Source organism: Exophiala aquamarina (genome assembly GCF_000709125.1).
Source record: "Exophiala aquamarina CBS 119918 chromosome Unknown aczIA-supercont1.18, whole genome shotgun sequence".
NCBI lineage: Eukaryota > Fungi > Ascomycota > Eurotiomycetes > Chaetothyriales > Herpotrichiellaceae > Exophiala > Exophiala aquamarina.
In genome coordinates, this window is record NW_013550570.1 from 290,492 (window position 1) to 313,618 (window position 23,127).

A 23,127-nucleotide genomic window follows, 5' to 3' on the forward strand; every position below is an offset into this window, starting at 1 on the left:
ATGCGCTTCTCTGGAAATGGTGTCTCTAGTCCGCGGAGCTAAATCTGCTCAATATTTTTGTCATTCCGATCCAAATGAGCCAGGTATTTGGGTTTCGAAAACTACACCGCGGGAATTGTAATAGATAAGTCCATCCTCGGATAAGTCTCAGGCACTGAAACCAAGGGACGTATCAAGACGATTTGCGATCATACTGGGCAAGTACGAGAGAAAGTAAAGTTGTCATTCCCACTTACAACGCCAAGGTATTACGAAGGTATTCGTGGTAATTACGCCGAGGCTAGGCGTCATTAGAAAGGAAAGACGAGAAAAATCCTAGATTCAAATCTCATATAGCAAGTGACACGGGTTTTTAAATTTTTACGAGATAGGGCTGCTGGTGAACTCATCTTAGTAGGTTATCAATGGGATTGGTTATATAGGGGGTGTCCGACCTACTTACACAACCTATCTAATCCAGTTCAAACCGCTGGCCCCCTCCAACATCTTTTGCATTAGCAATATCCCTGCGCGGAACCTCCGCAACGGCACGCATTTCAGACGACTGCCTCCCATGCTCTAGAGATGTCACGCCATCCTTCTTAGCCGCTTGGTCATATATCTGGTGAATCACTTTCAAGCGTCCCCTTTGTTGCTCCTCCTCATGCTCGAGATCGTGAAATCTCTGGGCCACGTCCCATTCTTCCTGATTCATTGATAGCGCATTTGTACGATTGGTAAGGACCCTCTGCATCAGTTGCGCCAAGCCCTTGTCCACATTCAACGTGGCCGACATTATCTCGAACATATCCTTGGACCCTGCCCAGAGCGCCATATCTGGTGCGGTGACACCAGTATAGTCCTTTAATTTTGCGTCCGCTCCCGCATCCAGAAGCATCCGGAGGATATCTGGGCGTTTTCTCCATACCGCAGCATGCAAAGCCGTCCCGCCGAAACGACCTGCTCGTTTGTTGAGATTCGCACCCGCTGCGATCAGACTCCGCACCGTTTCGCTCAAGCCGTAGCTTGTAGCATAGTATAGTGCTTGGCAACGGGTGAGTTCGGATGTGGGAGAGATGTAGCCGTGCTTAGAGTCGAAGAAGACAACTTGTAGCCAGAAGTGGAAATTCTGATTCGGCTCCGGTGTCATAAGGCGTAGGATGAGAGGTTGAAGCTCCGCCTCTTCTTCGGACATTTGCACATGAAAGGGCCAGTTCTGAGCAGCATATCGGAGTAAGGGGTAGTTCCCCAGTGTCCACTCTAGTTCCCCCTTCACCAAAGGTCCAGCATCGAAGTCTTCTAAGAGAAGATAAGAGATGCAGACTTCTGCAATGTGCCGGTGGGAAGTTGTGGCAGGAATCGAGAATCTGGATGACGGGCTAAGCCGGCCGGTGAGAAATTCGCGAACTGAATGGTGTGCGATTCGGGTAGTTTCAGACGAGGAATTGAATGAGATCAGACTTCCACATATCTCTAGGATATCTGTGGGGTCATTCAACATTGAGTCTGGGTCGAGCCATTCAAAGTTGGATTCGAGGACAACAGCCTGCGAGAGTTCTGCTAGGGTCAATGGATTCGTGGCATATGCAAGCCAGAGCAGCGTCCGTCGCGCAAATTCCACATCGCCTGTGTCAATGCTTTGCAGGATGCGAATATACGAGCCTTCAAGACTCGACGGAAGTGAATTTAGCGCTCGTTTCACCGCTGCATCGGTTCTCAAATGAGATATTGCATCTAGTTGACACTGAACCCACCGAAACCTGCCAAACGTTAGCCCAACAGCATTCAATGATATTCTCCAGACACTCACATAGCATGTGAATCCCTTCTTAACGTCTGCTCAACATATTCCTTCATTTTATCACTCATCCTGCGGAGGCGGGCGTCGGACTCGATTCTCTTCTTAATATAAACTCCAATGTCACCATCGATGGCGTCGTCTGGCACAGGCATTTTCTGAAACAGCTCTAATCGTCGTTGGAGATCCATTTCAGGCCGGCTGCTTATAAACACTCGGAGCGGATATTGCCCTGATGAGACATGCGAAGTGAGAAAATCGCAAACAACATCATAGTCAGGGGATTCATCCAGCCCGTCAACCACAATAACGCTGGCTATTTGGTCTTTCAAGGTCAAACTCAGAAATCGTTCCAGATCTTTCAGGTCAGGCTGTTTCGGTGTCCCTGCTCGTATCGTAGCTCGCTGGTACAGGCTGACAATATCTTCGGGGATCTTGCTCATCTCTGCGCAAAATTGTTTGATGATTGTTCCGAAAAAGGTTTCCGGTGTGAGGCTTTCAATTGTGCTTGCATCGTAGTAGAAATAAGCTAATCTTGTCGATTGTGGCTCGAGTTGAGTGCTTAAATAATTAATGATATAACTTGTTGCGACAGTCTTCCCAGATCCCGCTTGGCCATGCATCCAGAGGAGCGAAGACCGCTTCGTCATCCAGGCTTGGAATTCGTGCTCATAGAGCAGCCAGGCACACGTATCCGAGCAGTGAAGCTGACACCCACGTCGGTATTGGGCATCGTACTGATGCTCTGACAGCCAATCTAAGATCTGTCGACGTTCTTGTAAAGCTTGGTTAGATTTGATGTCCACACTGAGATCTGAGAAAGAGTCTGCTAGATTCTCGAGCGCAGTGGTTTGATCAATGAGCAAGTCCCTGCTCCTGTCAGCGCGCATTTGCTCCAATCCGCACTTCCACCACTTACACAGAGACACTGCTTAAACTCAATGCAAGCGAATTTTTGTGCCGCTCAAGTGCAGACACTATATCCTCCGTCTCACCTTTCCGCAACGGCCACAGCAGTCGTTTAAGTGTCCTTCTTCCAGCAGATTTACCGGACTCTGGTGATTCCTTCTGTAGCTTTGACGACAACGTCTGTAGTAGAGACCGTAAGTCTCGGAGAAGGCTATCAAATTGATATGCGGAAGGGTCTGCATGCTTGAGTACCCCTTGCACGCCAACCAAAACTCCACTGATGTTTGTGACTTCAGAGACGAGCCTCCTGGCTTCATCAGGGGCACTTGAAACCCCACAGCCATAACGATAGCATTGGCCGATGACTAGCCCTGCCAATTGGATTAATCCTGCGACGCCAGTTGCGATGGACAAGGGGTCGGTCATTTGGCTTGTCACCGGAATCGCGATCGTGCACGAATATGATTCCGCCTGGAAGCAAATTGCAGTCGGAGATGAGCACCAACACGCGCTTTTTCAAATGTCCAGCACCATGTCCAAACCCAAAAGCGGCAGTAGCAACATACTGGAACTCAGATGAGGTGAAGAGGAAGAATACAAATGCATCTGTCGGCTAGCTCAGCCACACAGCGCCGCTTTAGGGGAAACGTGTTCTTTGCCAAGCAAAATTATAAAGCGGCGTGGTAGTTTGAGGCTCTTGCTCAATCAACCCCTTTTTCGACTCAACCTTCAGTCGTTCAATGAAGGCAAAAAGCTAGTGCACGGAACACATGTTATCGCCTAGATCCGAGAATCATATGAAATTGCGCTCATTCATACTGGTAGGAGGTTGCTCTGAATCCTGGCGCCTAGAACCTTCGCGCGACGTTCGCCGGCTATTCAGCAAATCTCAGAAGATCCCTTGACCTTCAATGCTTAACGATGAGCAGAAGTTAGTAAACTTTTCGGTGAATTTGTTGGCGGTGGACCGCGAGCCTTGCAAAAATTAACCACAGACCAGTTACCGTGGAGAGATTCACCAAACTCATTGCCTTGATTGGACCGCCGAGTCTGACCTCTTCACCCGGTTCCTGTGGATCTTTGGATGTTGATATCTGCCTCACTCGGTGTCTGAAAAGTCAGTGTCTGTCCAGTCATGTTCCGAGTTTTCACCAAGCGTTGTTTGTGGCTCCGAGTATCTCTTTAAGTGAACACGGATCACGTCTGCAAAATCCTCAAAGTCACCATACTCGTTCTCCACAAGAGTTGCCCGCTCTCGATCGGCTCTTTCGGCTATCACTTCAGCTTCATCCGGGTCATTCAACCAACGAATGCCTTCTCTTGCTCTATGCTCTACACCTGAGATTTCCGGAAGGATATGTTCAGGTCATCCCACCATAAATTCCAGAACTCTTCAACAGAGCCGCCTCGGGTCTGACAGCCTTGTCCATAGGCAGCCATTATGAGATCGAGATGTAAGTTCAGCTCAGCGTCCTCCTCCTGGCATTGAACTCTATTTTCTTCTGGCATAGGAGATCTGTAATACCCGCGATGGCCGCAGCAAGTATGAGTCAGCCCCAGACGCTCAAAGACTTCGATCCTGCAGCACTCGGCATGAATCAATTCCCTTCAATTTTGAGATCAAAGAGACTGGAAATCTCTTTCAGCTTGTCTGTCCTCCTCTCCAACGAGACTAAACTGCCATTATCCTGGGGAAAATATTAATTGAAACCCAGTAATCATGCCACGGCAAGCATCATGATGTTGAACAAAAGCAATCACACCGGTCAGTACACAGTGGATCTGCACTTTGTAGATAAAGTGGGGGGTCATCGTCGAGTGGTTCACCATGGTGTTGCCTGTAAAACAGCCATGGCAAAAGATTGAATAAGATGTTGGGCCATGTATCCGCCGCCCCGAAGGTTGGACTTGCGCCTTTCTCAAGAAACCATTCCGCACAATGATTCCGTCGTGGAACATAGTGTGTCGGCCAGTCCCATGGACACAGTGGACACTCGTAATTCTCGTCCCAACAGGTCAACTTCTTGAACTCCCGCAGCATACAGTATTTCCAAGATATTGACGGAGTTTGCAGAACAGGGATCCAACACTTTGTAGTGGTACATAGAGGCTGAGCCGGACATGATTGAGGCATCTTGAAGCTGCTCGTCAGTGCCTCTATGTTTGTCGTACATCTGAGACCCAGAAGCTCTCTCCTCTTCAACGCTTCTCCTGTTCTTCTCATATCAGAATTCAAACTCCCGAGCAACACTGGGTACAATGTATACGTGACAATAAGTTTTTGCAAGAACGAAAATATCCAGTTCCGCGGGGCATGGCTGTCCCAGATATCGATATCGAAGAAGCTTGTACGCGGTAAAAGGAAATCAAAAGAGACAAAGTCTTGATCAAGAATTGTCAATTTTAGAGCGTTTCATGGGTCAATCCAGAGTCGCACAGAACTTTCAAGCCGTCCAACCACCCTAATGCGAGACACATGGGGTCACCTCCGCTGGCATCAATCAGCTTCTCCAGAGTGTTGGTTTGTAGATATTTGACCAGTGATCCTTTTGACCGAGAAAGTATTAGGGGGCAATTTCACCGAAACCGAGAGCTAGATCTCAATCAGTCTATGATCCAGTCCTGGAAAAACACCCAAGTGTTCGTCCATACCATATGTCTGCATGAGACGATACAATTGTAGGATGTTCTGAGTAATATCCAAAGCTAATCCTGTGGCTGTTATGAGCAGACACAGGCCGGCCGCACTGCTAGGGAGGGTCCTTCCAATCGTTAATTGCCGTTCATGCACAGAAATACCCTGTAGCTCGGGCGTGACACTTACAAAGGACACATCTCTTCTGAATCCTGGTAGTAGTAGCCACAATTCAGAGCTTGTGAGAGCGGACATATCGGACCCTGAAGCGAGAGAGAGTTCAATAAACCACTGAAACAATGGTTGCAAGCCCTCTGATATGAGATGCGTCATTATTGCTGCCAAGTAGAAGATTTGCTATTCATTGATAGTGACAATTGAGCTCAAACTAAGTTATTGCAACTTACATGAAGCATGGTATTGCCATAGTGATCTTTGTCAAACCCTGATACACTTTTCAAGCAGACTTAAGCCTCAAAGTTGTTAGTCAAAGCAATGAGCTCATTTCTAACCGCGAGAATGTCTAAATCAAATTCAAACAAAGTTCCATCTCCTTGCTGAAGAACCATTTGGCAATCAAAAATACCATCAGCTTCTGAAATTCTCCTGCCACATCGACTTGGGAACTCGTCAAATAACTTCAGAATTGGTGACTGGGATCGTTCGACGGTAAAATACGCAGTAAGCGGGGGGGCGATCGAGCAACAAACTGCCTCTGAAGTCAGACTCAAGCCCAGCTCTACTGTCTTTTGGACGAACGGAAGCAAACACGCCGATGCTGCGAATCTCCAAGACTGTCTTCCTGATCGATAGTAACTACATGATCGGCGATGCTGAGATGAGTATTCAACCTTGACACCGAACAGGCCATATATGGAAGATGATAAAAACCTTAATGGCAAGCAATTGCAAGGCTTACTGCCTCCCTTCGGCGGGAAGACATGTTCCGAAGCCTCTTGTAGTTTGCTGGGATGCATCATAAGCTGTCCCGCGACCTGTGATCCCAGTTCTGCACGTTCATGCTTTGACAGCTGAGCGGCAGCAATGCGCTGGTCTCGGAATAGCTCTTCAGTTTTACCAATCATCAGACCTATCACAGCGTCTCTCAGGGCTGGGAGTTCCTCGCGTATGGCTGACTGCACGGCAACTCTCATCATGTCATTTCTCATCATGTCATTTTGTGAGTTAGATGAATGCACAAGTGTCGCCATTTGATGTTGGATCGATTGTGTTGAATCCTGAATCGATTTCAGGCTCACCTCGTGGCTGTGTTGATTGGATTGTAGCCGTGCCAAAGTGTAATTGGTCTGAAGGATGTAGCTTTGATTGCGATCAACGATCTGCGCCGTACTTGTTGCAGTGATTCGTAACCTGTCAAATGAATGGCTTGGTGATTGCTTTGAACATTTGAAGAGATGTGTTGCAGTTCGCTCCTGTGATTCTAGGAATTAGTTGTGTGGAGTACGAGCAATAGATGGAAAGGAGAAAGATATTCGTACAGAAGCGACGCATCCGACTCTAGGCCCAAGATTGCCTGCTCACACAGTATGCTCACGTTAGCACGATTGATGCTTTCGAGAAGGGCTGTGATCTCATCTTCCTTCGTAAGAGAAACAACACTTTTCCAAGTCCTCTTCAATGGACCAGCCTTTGACCCAATCAGAGGGACAAGCTCCTCAATTTCACGTTCCAGGGCCTGCATTGCTTCCTCCCCTTCAGATACGACGACATTCAGCCGCGCCAGTTGGTCTACCGTCAACTGAACGGCGACGGCGGAGCCTGGCAGCAGAACCGTAGTTCTGACGAATTCGAGTCGCGCAATGGATGCTTCCGTCTCATGAAGTAATTTTTCCATGCGCTCAGGAGCTCTTCGCAGATTTCGCAGCAAAGTGATGCCGCCGATTACAGCCTTGCAACCAGCCTCGCCCAATTGGAGGCCAGCAGCCGCAGCCCCGAGGATGGTGATTGGATCAGTCATCTTGAGGCTGGCGGAAGACTTCGGTAGTACTATAAGACTCCCGCGTCGAATCTCTGGCTCGCGAGGTCGAAAATGCGCGTGTGATGGGATTTAGTTAAAGCATGATTGCAGGAAACCGCTCGGCTAAAGCAGAAGGGTTTAAAAGCTCCAAATTGTCAGGTGGTAAAGCTGAAGGCTTTAAGAGGATATTCAAATCCTAAAGATGACGAAAGACTTGATAAAAGAAATGAATCTTCAAAAGCTTCCAGCCTGCAGCTGGAACGAAAGCGACTAAAAATGAAAGGCAAGAGGCCGCCGAAAAGACACAATGTTTCGTGTCCAACAAGCAGAACTGGGCAAAGCCTATATCAAGGCGCACTCCTCAAGCCTTAGATGTGTGAATGGTGGTAGTCCATGTCTCCTTGCAGCAAGACGCCCAGGTTGGCGTACCAGGCACGGCGGCTGAGCAGACCCTAGCCGCCCAACAGGCGACGTATCCGATCCTGGTAGGTGAGCAGGTTGCCAAACATGCATATACGACACGCACAGCCAGAAACTGAAGGAGGGCTGTGCAAGTAACCTGGCCATCTCTTCAAGTACCCACTTAAGATATTAGAGAATCTGTAAGACTGGGACTTCAAGAATAACACCTACAGGCCGAATATCTCCGATTAATACAGACAGATCATGACTGAAGATTACGCCAGTTGAACGCCTCCATCATCGTCGTCGGATAATTGCGCATCTCCTTCCTGGGCTTCACCAATCTTAAGCTCAGCCTCAATATCAGGCTCTAGTGAGCTGCTGTTACGGCCCCTCGTCTCCAACGCCAGAGTTCCATTTGCGTGCTGCATCGGTTTGCCGGCAGCAGCCTGACCGTTGGAAAGCCCACCTTGCTCCTCGCCACTTTGACCCTTATTGCCAGCCCATCCTTTGCTAAGGTTCACAAGCGGTGTATCGTCGTTGAAAAGTCGAAGAAGCATAGCCCTCCGCTCCTCTTTCGGTAGCATCAAATTCAAGCTCTGCACCGATTTCCACAGAGGGAACACCATCCGCTCACTCAGGCCGTCTTCAGCATCGCTGGGCTCTATGATCAACACGCAGCACCCCATCTTGAGCTTCAAGATTTGCTCACCGACCTCGCCAAGACTTTTGTACTCCTCGCCATGGAAGCGGGGGAACATCTCAATCAGTAATTTTCGTAGCGTTTCTTTCTTGTGCAGCTTGACAACCCGCTCGTTGCCCACCCAAGTCTCGAGCAGCCGTAGCCCGTCGGTTTGAATCCGCCAGGGACATACATCAGGCGCAGGTGCGTCCTGTTTGACGAACATCTTGAGACCTGCATGTACGAACTTGAGACCTTTGCCTTCGTTCTCCTGTAAAATCTCTTTCGCTAGGGCGTTGGTGTAGTACATATTCTTGGTTGCTGTCCCCTCCGGGTTTCGGACCATGAATCGGTCTCTGGGGAAACGGCTGGAAAGATTGTAGAATTCTGTGATCTGATCAAGTTCAGGGATCGATGGGGACAGATATTTGTAAGGCTCCTCGAACGGTTGATCGCGATTCCTTCTTTTCTGAGGCCTCGATGGAGCCGCTTGTGCCGACTCATATGCAGGTGTCTGACCATTTTCGGGGGGTTTGGTGTTATCTTCAGTCGTCGCACTCGCCGCTACCTGCTCGCTCAGAGAGGCTGGACCATTTTCGACGCCATCTTGGCTTCTAGCTCGTTTAATGGGTATACTCACCGCCTCATCATCGTCCCGTTTTCGCTTTTGCGCACTGCTTTCGGGGCTTCCTATGTTCTCAATTTTGTCATTGGAAGCAGTCTCCACCTTGACGATATTAAACTCCGATGTCTCAACCTTTACAGGGTCCTGTAACACAGCCAGCTTTTCTCCTTGTTTGGCTTTGATCTCAGATTTCTTCTCAAGTATGGCAATGAAAAAGGCACCTGTATCCTGCAAGTGTGGGTAGATGCGCATGGCTCGATCAAGCGGTATGTCTGACGCTGGCGGGAACATGCTTGCAGATAGTCGGTTCAAAGCTTCGTCATCGCCGTTTTCCTTTTGCTTCAAGACAGAGTTGTAATCATTCCAGATCCTACCCGTCTTGTCCATCACAGACCACTTTTTGAAGCCTGGGTAACGTTTGAGACCAGGGAGATAATCTTTGGTCTCGAGTAATTCTACCAAGTGGGCTCCACCACATCGGCTGATTGCCTCAGCTAGGACAGCCTCATCTTCCACAGGGTTCATGCTGCAAGTTGAGTAGACAACCCGGCCACCAACTTTGAGCATTTGCAAAGCCCTCATTAGGATGCGAACTTGAGTAGCATGGAGACCCAGACCATTACTAGGAGTCCAGTTCATCCAAATCTCCATGTTCTTCCTGACAGTACCATCGCCCGAGCAGGGTACATCGGCCAAGATGCGGTCGAACTTAAGGTACCTATTTTGGTTGGGCTTCCCGTCTGTCGAAGGTACGGGCGCAATCTTAATCGAAGGGAAGACAGTTGCATCGTGATTAGTAACGATGATGTTGGGAGAGCTGAGTCGCTTAATTTGATGCACCAACATGTGGGCTCGCTTGTAATCAACATCATTGGCGATAAGAAGTCCAGTAGATCTACCGTCGTCAACGAACTCCTCTCCTTCAGGGAGATCCAGGCCTTTTGCTGTATTTGAAGCGACTTGTCTCGATCGATCCTCCTCGCCGGCATGGATCATCTCTATCAGCTGCGCCGACTTGCTCCCAGGAGCAGCGCAAAGGTCCAAGACCGTCATGTGTGGTTTCAGATCCATGAGCAGTGGCGGAATCATGCTGACCACCTCTTGTCTAGTGATATTCCCAACGTCGGTCTCGGCAACTAAGAACTTCTGGAAGGATGCAAAGGGTTTGAATCGTCGGATGACATTCTTGGGAGTTGTCATGAACCAAGCAAGTTGGTCGGGGTACCACTCGACGGGTTTTGGTGCGTCTACATATCGATCTTCGTAGGTGATAGAAGTGATCTCGGGGATGTAGTATTTTCGCAGGCGCTCTTGAACAGCCAAGGCATGTGCTTTTGAGCCCGTGAACCTGAAGCTGTTGGGCAAGTCTCTTCTCATTGCTTCCCAGAAGTCTTCTGTTTCGGTCTCAGCCACAGCTCCCAGGTTGTTGTAGTAGCGCTCAAATTTCTCGTTGTGACGAGGGATGTCCGCCTTGTTGACTCGGTTATCAGGTCGAGGCCGCTGACCTCCGCCGCCTCCACGACCACGACCGCCCTACATATAATGTTAGTGCATCTCTACGACACCTGGGCAGAGGGTCACTTACCTTCTTGCCGCCGCGCTTCCCCATGTTTGCGCGACAAAAAGATACAAGTACTGAAATGATTATGCACGGCAAGAAACGAACAGACACGAGCGGTGGGGAAATTTTTGAAGTTCATGGCACGATCTATTCTTGTGATCCGCCGTAATGCCAAGATGCGGGGTGTTAGTGCCTTGGCGTTATCCCGTCGACTTGCCTCACTTCTCAGTTCTCAAGTTCACAATCCTCCGTTGGCCTCATCGCAACTGTCTCAGCAACTGTCCAAATAACTTGCACTTCCTGTCAACGACAGTATCGGGCGTCATAGACTTGAGATCTGTCCAGATATCGTCGAATTTGTACTCTTTCCATGACCTTTGTATCCGCTGGTGTCACTCTGCCTCACCTTGTGACTGTGCTCTCTTGCCCTTTGTACCTGCGACGCCTTTTTGTCCGGCCGCCACATTTCTCTTCGCTGCCGCCTTTGCCCGCCTGATTCGATGCCTCTCATTGTTTGCTGCTCTGATCTGATTGCCACAAGGTGCAGGAATCGGTGGTTGCATGGGTTTCTCTGTCAATTCGACCAACTCTCCCGTGTACTCGTTCCCCTCAGGATCCTTTGCCCACCAGACCAACTCTGCCTTGATGGCTCTGAAAATCCTCAGTCCTGCGACTCCTCTTCCCTCCTTGAAATGTGCGTAGAAATGGCGTGTTTGAACGCAGATGTGGCCGCAGAGCTCGCACCTAAAACCCCAGGCATTGCTGACTCCAGGGACATCTGAGGCTTTCTCCAGGCCTGGTGGAAAGACACTTCTATCGTCATCTTCCCCCTCTTCGTCGTCGTCTTCGTCTTCCGAGGCGGCGGTGGAAGACGAATCGTCGATCTCCGAACGAGGTCCAGTCATGGACTCGAAATCCGCCCTCGCACTGTCGATGATCCCCTGGTCGAAGACAAGCTTTTTGTTGCCGTTGGCGTGTTGGTGTAGCTCAATCAGAGCCTTCTTCTCTGGCAAGGTCTGCGTACCCAGCAGGTACAGCCCAATGATGTGCTGAATCCCTCTCGTGTGGTCTTCGAGCTCGTCTTTTGGGATCCGCTCGATTGCGGATCTTGCAAGGAAAATAAACGCTGTCCCCATGGCGGAATCCATCTTGGTTGTGAGGAGATGGGGGATTATTTGTACAAGATTGTGTACGAGAGAGAGTTCTCAAGAGTGAGAACGAATAAATATATCTGGAGAGTGTTAGTGAATGTCATTGCCCAATATTCACTGCCTTGCAGCAATGACTCCGAGCACAACAATGGCAGCGATGGTGACAAGCAATTCTTGGCGCGGCCGGTCAGGGAGGGATCCCAGGTGAACTTACATATATGTGTTCCGGTGCCACTAGGGTCTTGGTTTCAGACCCTATAAACCCCAGGGTTGACACTGGACTAAACCTGCGTCAACTCCCCGGGGGAGATCCCACCCAAAATAACCTTGTCGAATGGCTTGCGCAGTGTCTGGCCCTGACATCATGTCTGTCGAGTACAGGTCCGGTATCGAGATGTGGTCAGGGTAGCCTATGTGGCTGAGGAGCACTTGATGAATATAAGCATTCTGTGCTTGTTGGGGCGTCAATGCGAACCAAAATAACACAAGGCACTCGAAGAAAGTAATCATGGTATTCGACAATGTTCCAGTCTGGCTAAAAGCTGCGGGGAGGGGTATCGAGGGCAAGTCGGCTGATGAATTGGCCTTGATCAAAATTATCATGATGTTCAAGATGCATGGATGTTGAGGATCGAGATGGCCCTAACCAAACGCACGGAATATCTTATGAATGGCTCTTTTGAACCGTTTTATCGCGGCCTGGCTCGTGGTAAGCTTCAACAAGTGTATGAACCGTACTTGTCTCTTCGGCAGTCCACACGCCAACGGAGATTGCGGTTGTCAGTTGCATCGCAGTGCCGGTGAGGGCAGAGTTTATGCGTGTGTTGTGATGCTTTCTGCGGCGGAATTTCCGTGGCCCACGCCGACCAGGGGCCGAGTCCTGTTGGAAGATGTGAACCAAGTCAGCCAAACAAGATCCTCTTCCAAGACAAGAGCAAAGCTACCAGAGCCAGAAGGACGTACCTGCCTTGATGACATGTCGATGATTAGCAGCAGAAGCTTGAAGGCTTGGTTGATGCTGTGGGAGGAGAGAGGATGATGGGGTTTGGAACGAGGTGAGGTGGAAGGTTTGAAAGAAGATGTCCAGCGGATCTAAGAAGTGCTTCGTGGGCCAAAAGAGTCGCCAAGTCATCGACGACTGCCTTGAGCGACGACATCATCGCGTCAGTATCGTCCAGAGTGATAGCCATCATATCGTAGCTACCCCTCGTCCGCGAGGGGATGGCCGGAAAGGACACCAGGTGGCAGGATTCAGGAGCTACCAAACGCGAGCAGGGCCGGAGCTGCAAAGGCCGTGACTGGTCATCTCCTCCCTGACATGCATGATATGATGTACACCGGGCGAAGTGGAAATGTCTCTGGAACGTCAGAATCAAGTAGGCGGAAGCACTGCCCAAGCTTGCTTCTACCAAGGGACGAGGCTGAGATAATTACGGACATGTCACGGTAGGCTGTATGGCATTCAATAAAGAAGCATTCGTAGCAGTGTGAACTTCATGTGTAAAACCCCGTTCCAATTATGTTTGTTCGCAACCTGTGCATCAAAAGTGTGCACAACGCACCTCTCCCTAAGCCTGAGCAGTTTAGACCCAATAAAGGGGTACTATCAGGTTTGCCTGCGGCCGTCACAAGCAGACAGGGCCATGATCGATCGTGTCTTACACATCTGTTCTCTTTGGACATGAGGCCAGGACTGGTGGGACCATGTGGATTGACGATGGACGTTGAAATAGAAAGGCATGTCACGTGCGCCGCGCCGAGCCTCATCGGCCTTGCCATCCGTCGAGAAGGTGGTTTTGAGTCTGGATCAAGTGCAGGGCTTTCATCAGCCAGTCCACGATCTGATTTCTTCGGGAGGGGGGGCCGGCCTATCGACTCAAGTCTGCAATGATGCATTTCATTCAATGGGTATCCAGCCTACCTAGGCAGCACATGCCATTCTGGTTTTACAAGTTAATTCTCTGGTTCCGTTTCAAGCTCCACACCATAGAAATATGCCCCTCCCGTTTTATATATGCAATCCGAGACTCCACGCTGTAAGAAACAACCTTGGCTCATTCAGAAAACCCATCGATAGCTGGCATAGCGACCGGCCGTCTCACTCTTGCGAATGATCTTGACCACATTTCCTCTCTTGAGCCCCAGGTACCTGGCCACCGGATCACCGAACTGGATGCGCGGGAGCTGAGTCTCTTTTAATCGGTATCTGTCAAGCAAGACCTTCTTCTCTTCCGCGCTGAGCAAGACATGCTTGGGAACAAGCTCGTGCCGCGTGATGTTGATCAGAAGGTCCTGTTCTTGGAAATGCTCGGCGGTGATTTCTCGCTCGGCCAGCGGCTCAAACGCGCGCAGAGCAGCGGCTGTGACAGGGCCTATGGTGATGAAGATTCCAGTGGTCATCTTGTTGGCGTCGAGATGTTGGGCAAATGCCCGCAGGTGCTTGATGCCGATTGTGGTCTCGGGGCTGAATTCCACCCAGATTGTGCCTGCGGTGGTTTGTGGATTGGGTTTGACTTTTGTCGGTCGAGGCGTATCGCGTTTGATCATTTCTTCAGTCGGGTAGGCTTGTAGTTTCATGAGCCGTCGCCTGAAGGAGGGTGTTAGATAGTCTGATGGTTGAGGGTGGGAATTGCGTCGAAGGTACTCACTCTGCATGGCCGGTCTGGGGATCGCCGAACTTGCGTTGAAAGTCATCTCGAGAGATGGTCATTTCACTGTCGGAGATGGCGTAGCCCTGGAGGAGTGTCTGTCAGTCTTCCTTGTTCTCGAGCCATGGTTCGAAGAGACTTACTCGATCCACCAGCATCTCCAGCACGGTTCGCCATGTTCTCCAGAGCCGCGTCACTTCTCGTTCTGCCTCTGCGGACAACTTTGGCCGATCGTCGAGATCCATGTTGATAGCACAAAGAAACAGAGGATGGTTGGTATGGTCTGCCTGGGTTGACTGGGTTGGCGGTTGGCATTCGACGGTGGGCTGGAATTTGGGCCAAACTTTGAAAGAATCTCCATGCGCAGCGAAAAGTTTGGCTTGGCGGCGGGCAGAATAAATGGGGTCCGTCTGACACAGCTTTGGTCCAGGAAGAGCTACTGTGAATGTCTGTCAGACATGCACGAAGGTCATCCCTCGTGCGATTGAATAATTTCTCCACACTGCAACTCGAACTGCAACTCGAACTGCAGCTGGAATCGAATATCTTCCACCCATTCAACTTTCACTTTCACCGACATCCAAACCAGCAAAGACCCAGCCGTCTATCACGGGGTCCTGATCTGGTCGTTCTGTTCATCTTCTGCCCTTTGTCACCGCCCTCTGCTGTCCATTCGTCTGTATCATCATGTGCTCTTAGGATGGATCATTCCATTTAAGATATCACCACATACTTCGTCTATTGCTACCCGATCTGTCCTCTGGTAATTCCAACTCGGTTCCTTGCTATCTCCTCCAACAACCATGGCCGACACCGCTGCTCCTTCTGCGACCGACGCCGCTCAAAAGGGTCGACCTGAAAAGCCTGACGAGGCCAAATTCAAAGCCGATCTAGCCAAAGCCGAGAAAGAACACGAGGCTGCCCAGGCTCGCTTCAATGCTAGCCGCACCAAACTCGACAGTGCTCGCCCTGGAAAGTCCACGCCTGCAAATGATCGATTCAAGGCCTTGGTTGATGACCAAAAGGCCATTCGCCTCCAGCAACAGGAAAACAAGAATGCGAAAAAGGAGCAGCAGGATAAATTCACCAAGAATGACAATGAGATCAAAAAACTCATTGCCGAGCAAAAGGAAACTCGTTCCCGTCTCAACTTCCGAAATGTCGATGAGCTGGAGGCGAAGGTCGCAAGCATCGACCGCCAAATCGAGTCTGGTTCGCTGAAAGTCGTCGACGAGAAGAAGGCTTTGGCTGAGATCCGAGAAATCAGAAAGCAGAAGCCAAAGTTCGCCGAGGTCGAGCAACTACAGAAGGACATTGACGCAAAGAAGGCTGAAAATGCCGAGCTCAAAAAGACTTTCGACAACCCCGAATCCCGCGCTTTGGCCCAGAAGTACGAAGACAATCAGAAGGAATTGGATGACATCAAAGCGGCTCGCGAAGATACCAACAAGAATTATGACACTTTGAAGGCCGAACGCGAGAAGCTCTATCAAGAGCAGCAAGTCACCTACGCCAATATCCGAAAGGTCAAGGACGACTACTACACTGCAAAGAAGGCCTACAAGGAACACGAGGATCAAATCTACCAGCAACGTCGTGAACGTCAAAAGGCTGAGCGCGATGCCTATGAGAAGGAGAAGCGTCGCCGCGTTGCTGACCAGAAATTGGAAGAGGCCAGTGAGCCGGCTTTCCTCGAGCAAATCCGTACTGCTGAAGGTCTCATCCGCTACTTCGACCCTTCTTACAGCACCGGTGAAGACGACAAAGGACCAGGTGAATTTGCCGCAAGCGCCCAACGTACCATCGATGACTCCGGCTTCAAGGGCATGAAGGTTGTCAAGAAGGAAGATGAGGATTTCTTCGTCGGCAGTGGAGGCAAGAAAAAGGGCGCCAAGGGCAAGAAGACCGGTGCTTCTTCGGCCGAGGCTGGTAAATTCAACTTGAACATTGGTATCATCGAAGAATTGGCCCGTGTAGGAGTGGATCCTCCCAGCACTCAAGCCGATGCTCCAAGTGTTGTGGAGAAACTGAAGGCCAAGGTCGAGACGTGGAAGAAGGACCAAGACAGCCAGACTCAGAAGGTAAGAGTATTGCCGTCATGGTATCAGGACGAATCACTAATCGCGAACCAGAACATCGAGAAAGCCAAGAAGGAAATCGAGAAACTGGAGAAAGAGGCTGACGATGCTGCTGCTGCTGCTGCTGCTGCTCCCAGCACCTCTGGCCGCCGCACTCACCAAGCCAAGAAGCCCGCCTTGAAGGAAACCGCCCTCAACGGTGGCCCAACCGCAGATGCTGAAGAAGCGGCCGAGAAAGGCGGCCTTGCCGATGCCACCAAAGACCTAAAGGAAGCCAGCCTCGAAGATAAAGAGAACGGGGCCGTTGCAACTGCCTGAACATGACTGACACAGCAATCTACGAAACCCTAAAGCTCTGGGTGAGCATTCTGGCTTTGGGTGGACCGAGCCTACTGTTTCTCTGGGGGTGTACCTGGGTTGTCAGCCACCTCGACGTTGACATTCAAGTTCGGGAGATCGAGGATGACGATGACGCCGCTGCCGATGGGTGAGCGGTGAGGTGTTGCAGACCGGTTTCATGGGAGGGAAAGATGTGCCTAGGTCTCTGGCCAGGCCGTGCTTATCCTGAATATGCCAACATTGAGCGTTAGCCGACGATCAGTAATTGCCTCTGATTGTCCTCCATTATTAGAGACAAAATTCTACTTATTTCTGTGACCATCCTGTTCGTTTCACTCAGTCATGTTTTCAACGGCACCATTCACCGAAGGCTCTGAGAAAGCAACCTTTCTCCTTTTTCGATGGTGGCTTTAACACCATCTATGCAGGACAACGAATTGTAATACTCAGTTGCCCATTGCCGTCCTGCCGGCCACCCTGTGTATGTGCATACGTATCAGTGTCTCTTTGCGGAGAATCACCGAGTCCGGAATATATTTATTCCACCAGATGGACATCACGTCTCCCAGGCCTTGATCCCTTTTCTCTGAGTTGGTTATCTACCTCGGGTACTGCTCTGCTTCAGCGCGAAGACATCCATTGAAGTCAATCATCAGCATTAGCGCCCGCTTATTGAACAATAGATCACTCTCGACAACCCTGCCAGCTTCGCCGAAGCATCCCCCGCGACTGAAGCGTATTTATCAACCAAAGGTACCCCGCTCAGCTTCCACATTACGATCTGGTAGCGACAGCACCGACGTCCGAAGATATGTCAGCATCAGCATTCAGACCGGGTGCACTCGCGCTCATCAGCGGCTCTGCATCAGGCGTAGGATACGCCTTTGCAGCCCATTGTCGGCGACAAGGCATGAACCTGGCTCTCTTGGACATAAACAAGGAAACCCTGTCAAAAGCCCGATCCGCACTGGAATCAATCGACTCGCAAGGCAAAGTGCAAACCTACCCCCTAGATGTCTCCGACCACTCTGCATGGCTGTCCGTTCGCGAGTCCCTCTCCACAGACTTCCCATCCAACAAGGGCATCGACTTCCTGCTCCTCAACGCCGGCACGTCCGTGAAGCCCACAACCGCCCAACCCTGGGAAGACATCGCCTATTTCCAGAAAACGCTGAACACCAACCTGTTCGGCGTGATCAACGGCCTCAGTGTCCTCATTCCTCTGGTCCAGAAATCCACCGGCCCGTCTGCAGTCGTCCTAACAGGCAGCAAACAAGGCATCACCAACCCGCCTGGCAATCCGGCGTACAACGCTAGCAAAGCCTCCGTGAGGTCGCTTGCCGAGCAGCTGAGCCATAGTCTCCGTACACAGGGCAACCCCAGCTACGCGCCGCATGTGACAGCGCACTTGCTCGTCCCCGGTTGGACGTTCACGGGCCTCAGCGGGAATGCGGGCCCGGTGAGCGACGAGGTTGCGCGCGAGAAGAAGCCCAGTGGTGCGTGGCTTGGGTCCCAAGTGGCTGAGTATGGTGTTAGGAAGATTGAGGAGGGCAAGTTTTATGTGATTGTTCCCGACGAGGATGTCGATGAGGCGCTTGACCAGGCCAGGGTTACCTGGGCGGCCGCGGATATTACGGAGGGCAGGAGTGCGTTGAGTCGCTGGGATGAGACGTGGAAGGAGAAGGCTGCCGGCTGGATTAAGGATGATGCGGAGAAGAGGAGGAAGTAGGGACAGGCGAGACGATGGGAAACATGTCCTTTTGTATCGCGCTGTGAATGATAGCTGCTTAGGAGAAAAGTCCCATCTTTATATGAATTTACCATTATATTATATGCTCAATCCTCAAGCCCACTAAGCAGTAGGAAAGACGCCTGTGTGCCCAAAAACGATCACTTACCGTAGCTATCTCAAGATCTCCCGAAGCTTCGTCTCCGGTGGATCCCACACCACATCCTTAATACCAACCCTCTGCCTTGCCGGAATCTTCAATCCTAGATGTCCCGGGCAACCCACCCACTCTTCATTCTTGATGAGGAGGATATCACCTTTCCTGCCTTCCCAGAGCAGGTCTTGACTCTGCGCCTCCTCGCCACCACTGATATCACGACCACTCAAGTCTAGTCCAATTGCCCGCCGCGCCCTGGTACTGACACACTCCAGCAGAATCCTAGCGTCAGCCTCCGTGCTGGCCTGGTACACACCGACCCCCAACGATGCAAGGGCAAGCGGATCTCCCGATCCCCACGGCGTGAATGCATTGCCGACATTATTCACGCTCAGACATGCATCGAGTCCGGAATCGCGTATCATGCTGGGTATCTGCAATGTTCCCCTTGGGCGATGTGCCGTCCTCAAACCCCCTTCATCCCCATCATTGCCACCAGCACTATTCGGCCGACCCATCATAAATAGGTCGCTCGTAGGCAAGCCCACAAAGTGTACAGGCAACTTCGAGTCCCGAATCTGGGCTGCCAACGTCTTCATCTGTTTGTTGCTAAGCATCGTCAGCCGTGAACAGTGTCCCAGCACTATGGTCTTTCCGCGCTTCGCTCGCGCGTTCCAGTCCGCCTCTTTCAGCAATCTAATCACTTCCCAGACCATCGGCCCCGACTCATCGCCTTCATTCAAACTGTAGTCTAAATGGAAATCAAGGTGCAAGTCATGCTTCAACGCGACCTGAATCGCCCAAGAGATATTCTGCAGGCTCGCCTCGACACTCGCCTCCACATACGGCGTCGTCCCCAGCGCTGCGATCATCCCCGCGTATTTCTGCAACGTATCCTCCAGAATCTGCCGATTCTCGCCTCCATGCTCCGAGCTGAAAACCGGATCTTGTGCAAATGCGCAGATCTGGACGTCGACTTTATCCTTGAAGGCCCTCTCGAGCTCAAAAGCGGCGTCGAGACATTGCGTGCCGGTTACATGGTCGAGCTCGACGAATGCCCGGCACGACGTCACGCCTTGAATCAGCGATGTCGCGAGCAGCTGCGAACCCCGCAAGTAAAGATCCTGCGGCGTGTACCGCGCTTTCGCCTGCCCGGTGAATGATAATGCTTCGCCGAATGTGCCGGTCTGGGGCGTCAAGTCGGAGTAGTCGGGATAGTGACTTGGGTGAGAGTCTTCCTGTGACTGGGGCTGGGATGGGTGGTGTTGACAGTTGCAGGTCAAGAGATAAGGCTTGTCAAGGTGGATATGTGGGTGGCACAGTGCTGGTAGAAGGATGGATGCCGGCTGCGGTGACGAAGCTGCCTCTCCAGCTGGTACCATGGAAATGATGGTGTTGTCGTCGAAGACAATGTCCCATCGAGATTTTGGATCTCGGTCAGGGAGAATTATATTATACAGTTTCATGTCGGCTGAAGCTAGAGAATGATCCACACTGGGTCCTGGTAGGTAAGTCAATTTTCTGCGGCGGCGAAGGACTAGCCGTCCTCAGGGTGTAAAGGCTAGGGAAGTACTAGTATCGATCCGCCAAGGAGTTATTGATCAATATGCTTGTATCACTCATGAGGCTCTGCGTGTCGCTCCGGGGAGATCGTCGCCGTCTAAACTTTAGGCCCTTAGTAGTCTGACATCACGATGTCGACGTTATCTTCACGCTTGGATTTTTGGAATGGGACAGGCGAAGAATGTCCTTTCACGAACATGTAATTAACTAGGAGGAAAAAAAACTTATACAAGGCTTTTAGATCATTGTCGTTGATATCTCGCCTTGAGGAACAGTTGCATGAAGTCGTACGAAGTCTGAGTGGTTCAGTATGACGGTGCGAGGACGGCTCGAGGACGGCTACGTGTGGATTCAGTCACGTGCTGACATACACAAGGCTGAATTCATGGAAGGCCAGCCTCGTCGCGGAGTCGTACCGCTGGTGCTTCTGCTGTGCCCTCTCACTACAGCCACTCTATCTCCCCAAAATTTGAGAACGAGCCGTCCAATGAACGTATAGGAGCTAAGTGCAAGTTCTGCCAACTTGGTGAGAAGTGATGCAGACATTACTTGGGCCATGTTGCGTGGTCGGTCTCCGTACTGAGCAATAGGTCGATCACGAATGGCAACCAAACAATGTTGGTCTCAAGGTCAATTTCCGATATGCCTATATCTCAACATAGATACATCCCGAAGTAGAATTCCATCGGGATAGTAGCTCGCCCTTCCCAAACCTTCTGCATAACGATAATTACGATCCAGACCGGGGCTCAGGGGTAGCTCCAGTCGTCCCACCTACGAAAGCCACTCAAACTTTTCTCCGAGATACTTATTTGCCCTCACATCACCAGATCTTGCGTGACCTTCAAAGAGTTCTGCTCTCGCAGCTCGCCCGCATAGCTTACCTAAATCTCCACTTTCTTTCTCCGACGTGACCTCTTGATAGGTTACAGTCTTGAGATACTTACCCACCCAGAGGCCGCCCGTGAACCGTGCAGCACCCTTGGTTGGAAGGACATGGTTGGTTCCGATACACTAGAGAAGCGGTTAGTGGATGATGGCGCCTGAGGCGTCTTGAGACCACCACTTACCTTATCGCCATAGCTTACGCACGTCTTCTCTCCTAGGAACAGCGCACCATAGTTCTTCATCGCGGTTAATGCTTTCCTTGGAGCCTCTGTAAGTATTTGCACATGCTCGCTCGCGTACGTGTCCGCAACAGCGTATGCTTCGTCCAAAGTATCAGTAACAATAACCTCTCCATACGTGTTCCAGCTCACACCGGCTAAGTCTCTCGTTGGAAGAATCGCCAGTTGTCTGTTGACTTCTTTTATTGTCTCTTCGCCGAGTTTCTTCGAATTCGTCACCAAAACTGCAGGAGTATCTGGGCCGTGTTCGGCTTGACTCAATAAATCTGTTGCTACTGTAGTAGGATCTGCGTTCTCATCAGCGACGATCAGAACTTCAGTCGGTCCTGCGGGTAAATCGATCCCAATTTCGCCAAAGAGTTGGCGCTTAGCTTCGGCGACGAATGAATTGCCAGGACCTGCGATAAAGTCCACCTTTCCAATTGTTTCTGTCCCTAGAGCCATGGCCGCAATAGCCTGAGTGCCACCGAGGATATGGATTTCGTCAGCACCAGCAAGATGCGCCGCAGCAACAGTCGCTGCAGGGATTTCGCCACGAATGGGTGGAGTACAAGCAATCACGCGTTCAACACCGGCAGCCTTTGCAGTCACAATGGTCATGTGCGCAGACGCCAGAAGCGGATAACGGCCGCCAGGAATATATGCTCCCACGGATGCGATGGGAATGTTCTTTTGACCTAGGTGCACACCAGGTCGGATCTCCATCTCGAAGTCTTGTAAAGACTCGCGCTGTGCAGCTGCAAAAGTACGCACACTATGTTGCACTGTTTTTATATCATCGATCGTCTGTTGTGGTACTCCTGCAATGATGGATTTGATATCTTGGTTAGAGAGCTTAAATGCCTGAGGCGTCCATTTGTCGAACTTGTCTGAATACCCTCGGACAGCGGTGTCACCTTTCGAACGGACATCGCTGATCACTGAGCGGACGATGGCAGGAACGTCCAATTCACTGGAGGTAGTGTTGATCTGTGCCTGAGATTTAGTTTTCAAATGAATCGGAGCCATGGTGACACTGTGGTGCAGATCCTTGGACGTAATTACGCAAACCAAGAAGGGTGAAAAAGGTCGTTCTCGAAATCCAACTACAAGGGGGCAGATGTATACAACTATCTCAATGGTTATGTTGTACCTGCTTCGTCATGATTGGCGCAGCGTCTGAACCTGTTAGTAAATCCACCTTAGCAGAGAACCCAAAGACGTGTTTTGAACGGCATTCACTCCAGGTGCTCTGGTCCTGGAGCTGGTCATGCAGCAAGCTCTCCGACGTTCGCGTGGCTTACCTCATCTCATGGTCCATTCTTAACACTATCAGAGACGAGGTGCATGTATCACCGTCATGGGCCGGTGCCGTAAGGTTGACGGAGCAGATTCGTTATGAAGTCGGGGCTATCGGGGAGCCTCGGTGTATTGTACCGGTGCCAAATTTAAGCAACCAGTTACACACGGTCGTTCAACATGGCAAGGTAGGGTATCCCGAGATCTTCACCCTCTCTCTCTGACACATCTCCGAGCACGTGCAAAAGAAAGACGAAGTTCGAACACTGAAGCACTATTTTGCACTAGGCTGTCCCTTGTACATAGCGTGCATCAAATTCAACTGGTGCCTGGAAGGCCTTCTCTCCGTTGCGGAGTGCCAATAAGAAGATCGTCCGAATCACCTTTCACAACAAACAGGGCATCTTAGCACCCGATATTTGGGAGTGAGAAGTAGCTTTACTTTATTGATCTGCTCGTGTGCTAAACCTGGGCGATGTTGCCCGGAA

The 23,127-nt window shown here is 50.7% G+C and overlaps 9 protein-coding genes across 9 annotated transcripts; 2 read left to right on the forward strand and 7 right to left on the reverse strand.

The window, feature by feature from the left end:
• Nucleotides 1-451: 451 nt before the first annotated feature.
• On the reverse strand, nucleotides 452-3,112 carry A1O9_11571 (uncharacterized protein; the record flags this gene model as incomplete). Its single annotated transcript, XM_013399467.1, has 3 exons — nucleotides 452-1,739; nucleotides 1,790-2,647; nucleotides 2,697-3,112. 3 exons carry the CDS (start codon nucleotides 3,110-3,112, stop codon nucleotides 452-454), a joined length of 2,562 nt encoding a protein of 853 aa, XP_013254921.1.
• A 2,676-nt stretch (nucleotides 3,113-5,788) lies between these two features.
• Nucleotides 5,789-7,299, reverse strand: A1O9_11572 (uncharacterized protein; the record flags this gene model as incomplete). The annotated part of the gene is made up of 2 exons (XM_013399468.1): nucleotides 5,789-6,754; nucleotides 6,877-7,299. 2 exons carry the CDS (start codon nucleotides 7,297-7,299, stop codon nucleotides 5,789-5,791), a joined length of 1,389 nt encoding a protein of 462 aa, XP_013254922.1.
• Nucleotides 7,300-7,976: 677 nt separating this feature from the next.
• On the reverse strand, nucleotides 7,977-10,617 carry A1O9_11573 (uncharacterized protein; the record flags this gene model as incomplete). The annotated part of the gene is made up of 2 exons (XM_013399469.1): nucleotides 7,977-10,541; nucleotides 10,594-10,617. 2 exons carry the CDS (start codon nucleotides 10,615-10,617, stop codon nucleotides 7,977-7,979), a joined length of 2,589 nt encoding a protein of 862 aa, XP_013254923.1.
• Nucleotides 10,618-10,961: 344 nt separating this feature from the next.
• On the reverse strand, nucleotides 10,962-11,717 carry A1O9_11574 (uncharacterized protein; the record flags this gene model as incomplete). Its single annotated transcript, XM_013399470.1, has 1 exon — nucleotides 10,962-11,717. The coding sequence occupies one exon, from the start codon at nucleotides 11,715-11,717 to the stop codon at nucleotides 10,962-10,964; it is 756 nt and encodes a 251-aa protein (XP_013254924.1).
• A 2,061-nt stretch (nucleotides 11,718-13,778) lies between these two features.
• Nucleotides 13,779-14,613, reverse strand: A1O9_11575 (DNA-directed RNA polymerase I, II, and III subunit RPABC1; the record flags this gene model as incomplete). The annotated part of the gene is made up of 3 exons (XM_013399471.1): nucleotides 13,779-14,307; nucleotides 14,369-14,454; nucleotides 14,512-14,613. 3 exons carry the CDS (start codon nucleotides 14,611-14,613, stop codon nucleotides 13,779-13,781), a joined length of 717 nt encoding a protein of 238 aa, XP_013254925.1.
• Nucleotides 14,614-15,171: 558 nt separating this feature from the next.
• On the forward strand, nucleotides 15,172-16,764 carry A1O9_11576 (uncharacterized protein; the record flags this gene model as incomplete). Its single annotated transcript, XM_013399472.1, has 2 exons — nucleotides 15,172-16,449; nucleotides 16,501-16,764. 2 exons carry the CDS (start codon nucleotides 15,172-15,174, stop codon nucleotides 16,762-16,764), a joined length of 1,542 nt encoding a protein of 513 aa, XP_013254926.1.
• An 832-nt stretch (nucleotides 16,765-17,596) lies between these two features.
• A1O9_11577 (uncharacterized protein) lies at nucleotides 17,597-18,514 on the forward strand (the record flags this gene model as incomplete). Its single annotated transcript, XM_013399473.1, has 1 exon — nucleotides 17,597-18,514. The coding sequence occupies one exon, from the start codon at nucleotides 17,597-17,599 to the stop codon at nucleotides 18,512-18,514; it is 918 nt and encodes a 305-aa protein (XP_013254927.1).
• A 174-nt stretch (nucleotides 18,515-18,688) lies between these two features.
• A1O9_11578 (uncharacterized protein) lies at nucleotides 18,689-20,137 on the reverse strand (the record flags this gene model as incomplete). The annotated part of the gene is made up of 2 exons (XM_013399474.1): nucleotides 18,689-19,905; nucleotides 19,942-20,137. 2 exons carry the CDS (start codon nucleotides 20,135-20,137, stop codon nucleotides 18,689-18,691), a joined length of 1,413 nt encoding a protein of 470 aa, XP_013254928.1.
• An 871-nt stretch (nucleotides 20,138-21,008) lies between these two features.
• A1O9_11579 (histidinol dehydrogenase) lies at nucleotides 21,009-22,369 on the reverse strand (the record flags this gene model as incomplete). Its single annotated transcript, XM_013399475.1, has 2 exons — nucleotides 21,009-21,248; nucleotides 21,305-22,369. The coding sequence occupies 2 exons, from the start codon at nucleotides 22,367-22,369 to the stop codon at nucleotides 21,009-21,011; spliced, it is 1,305 nt and encodes a 434-aa protein (XP_013254929.1).
• Between the last annotated feature and the right edge of the window lie 758 nt (nucleotides 22,370-23,127).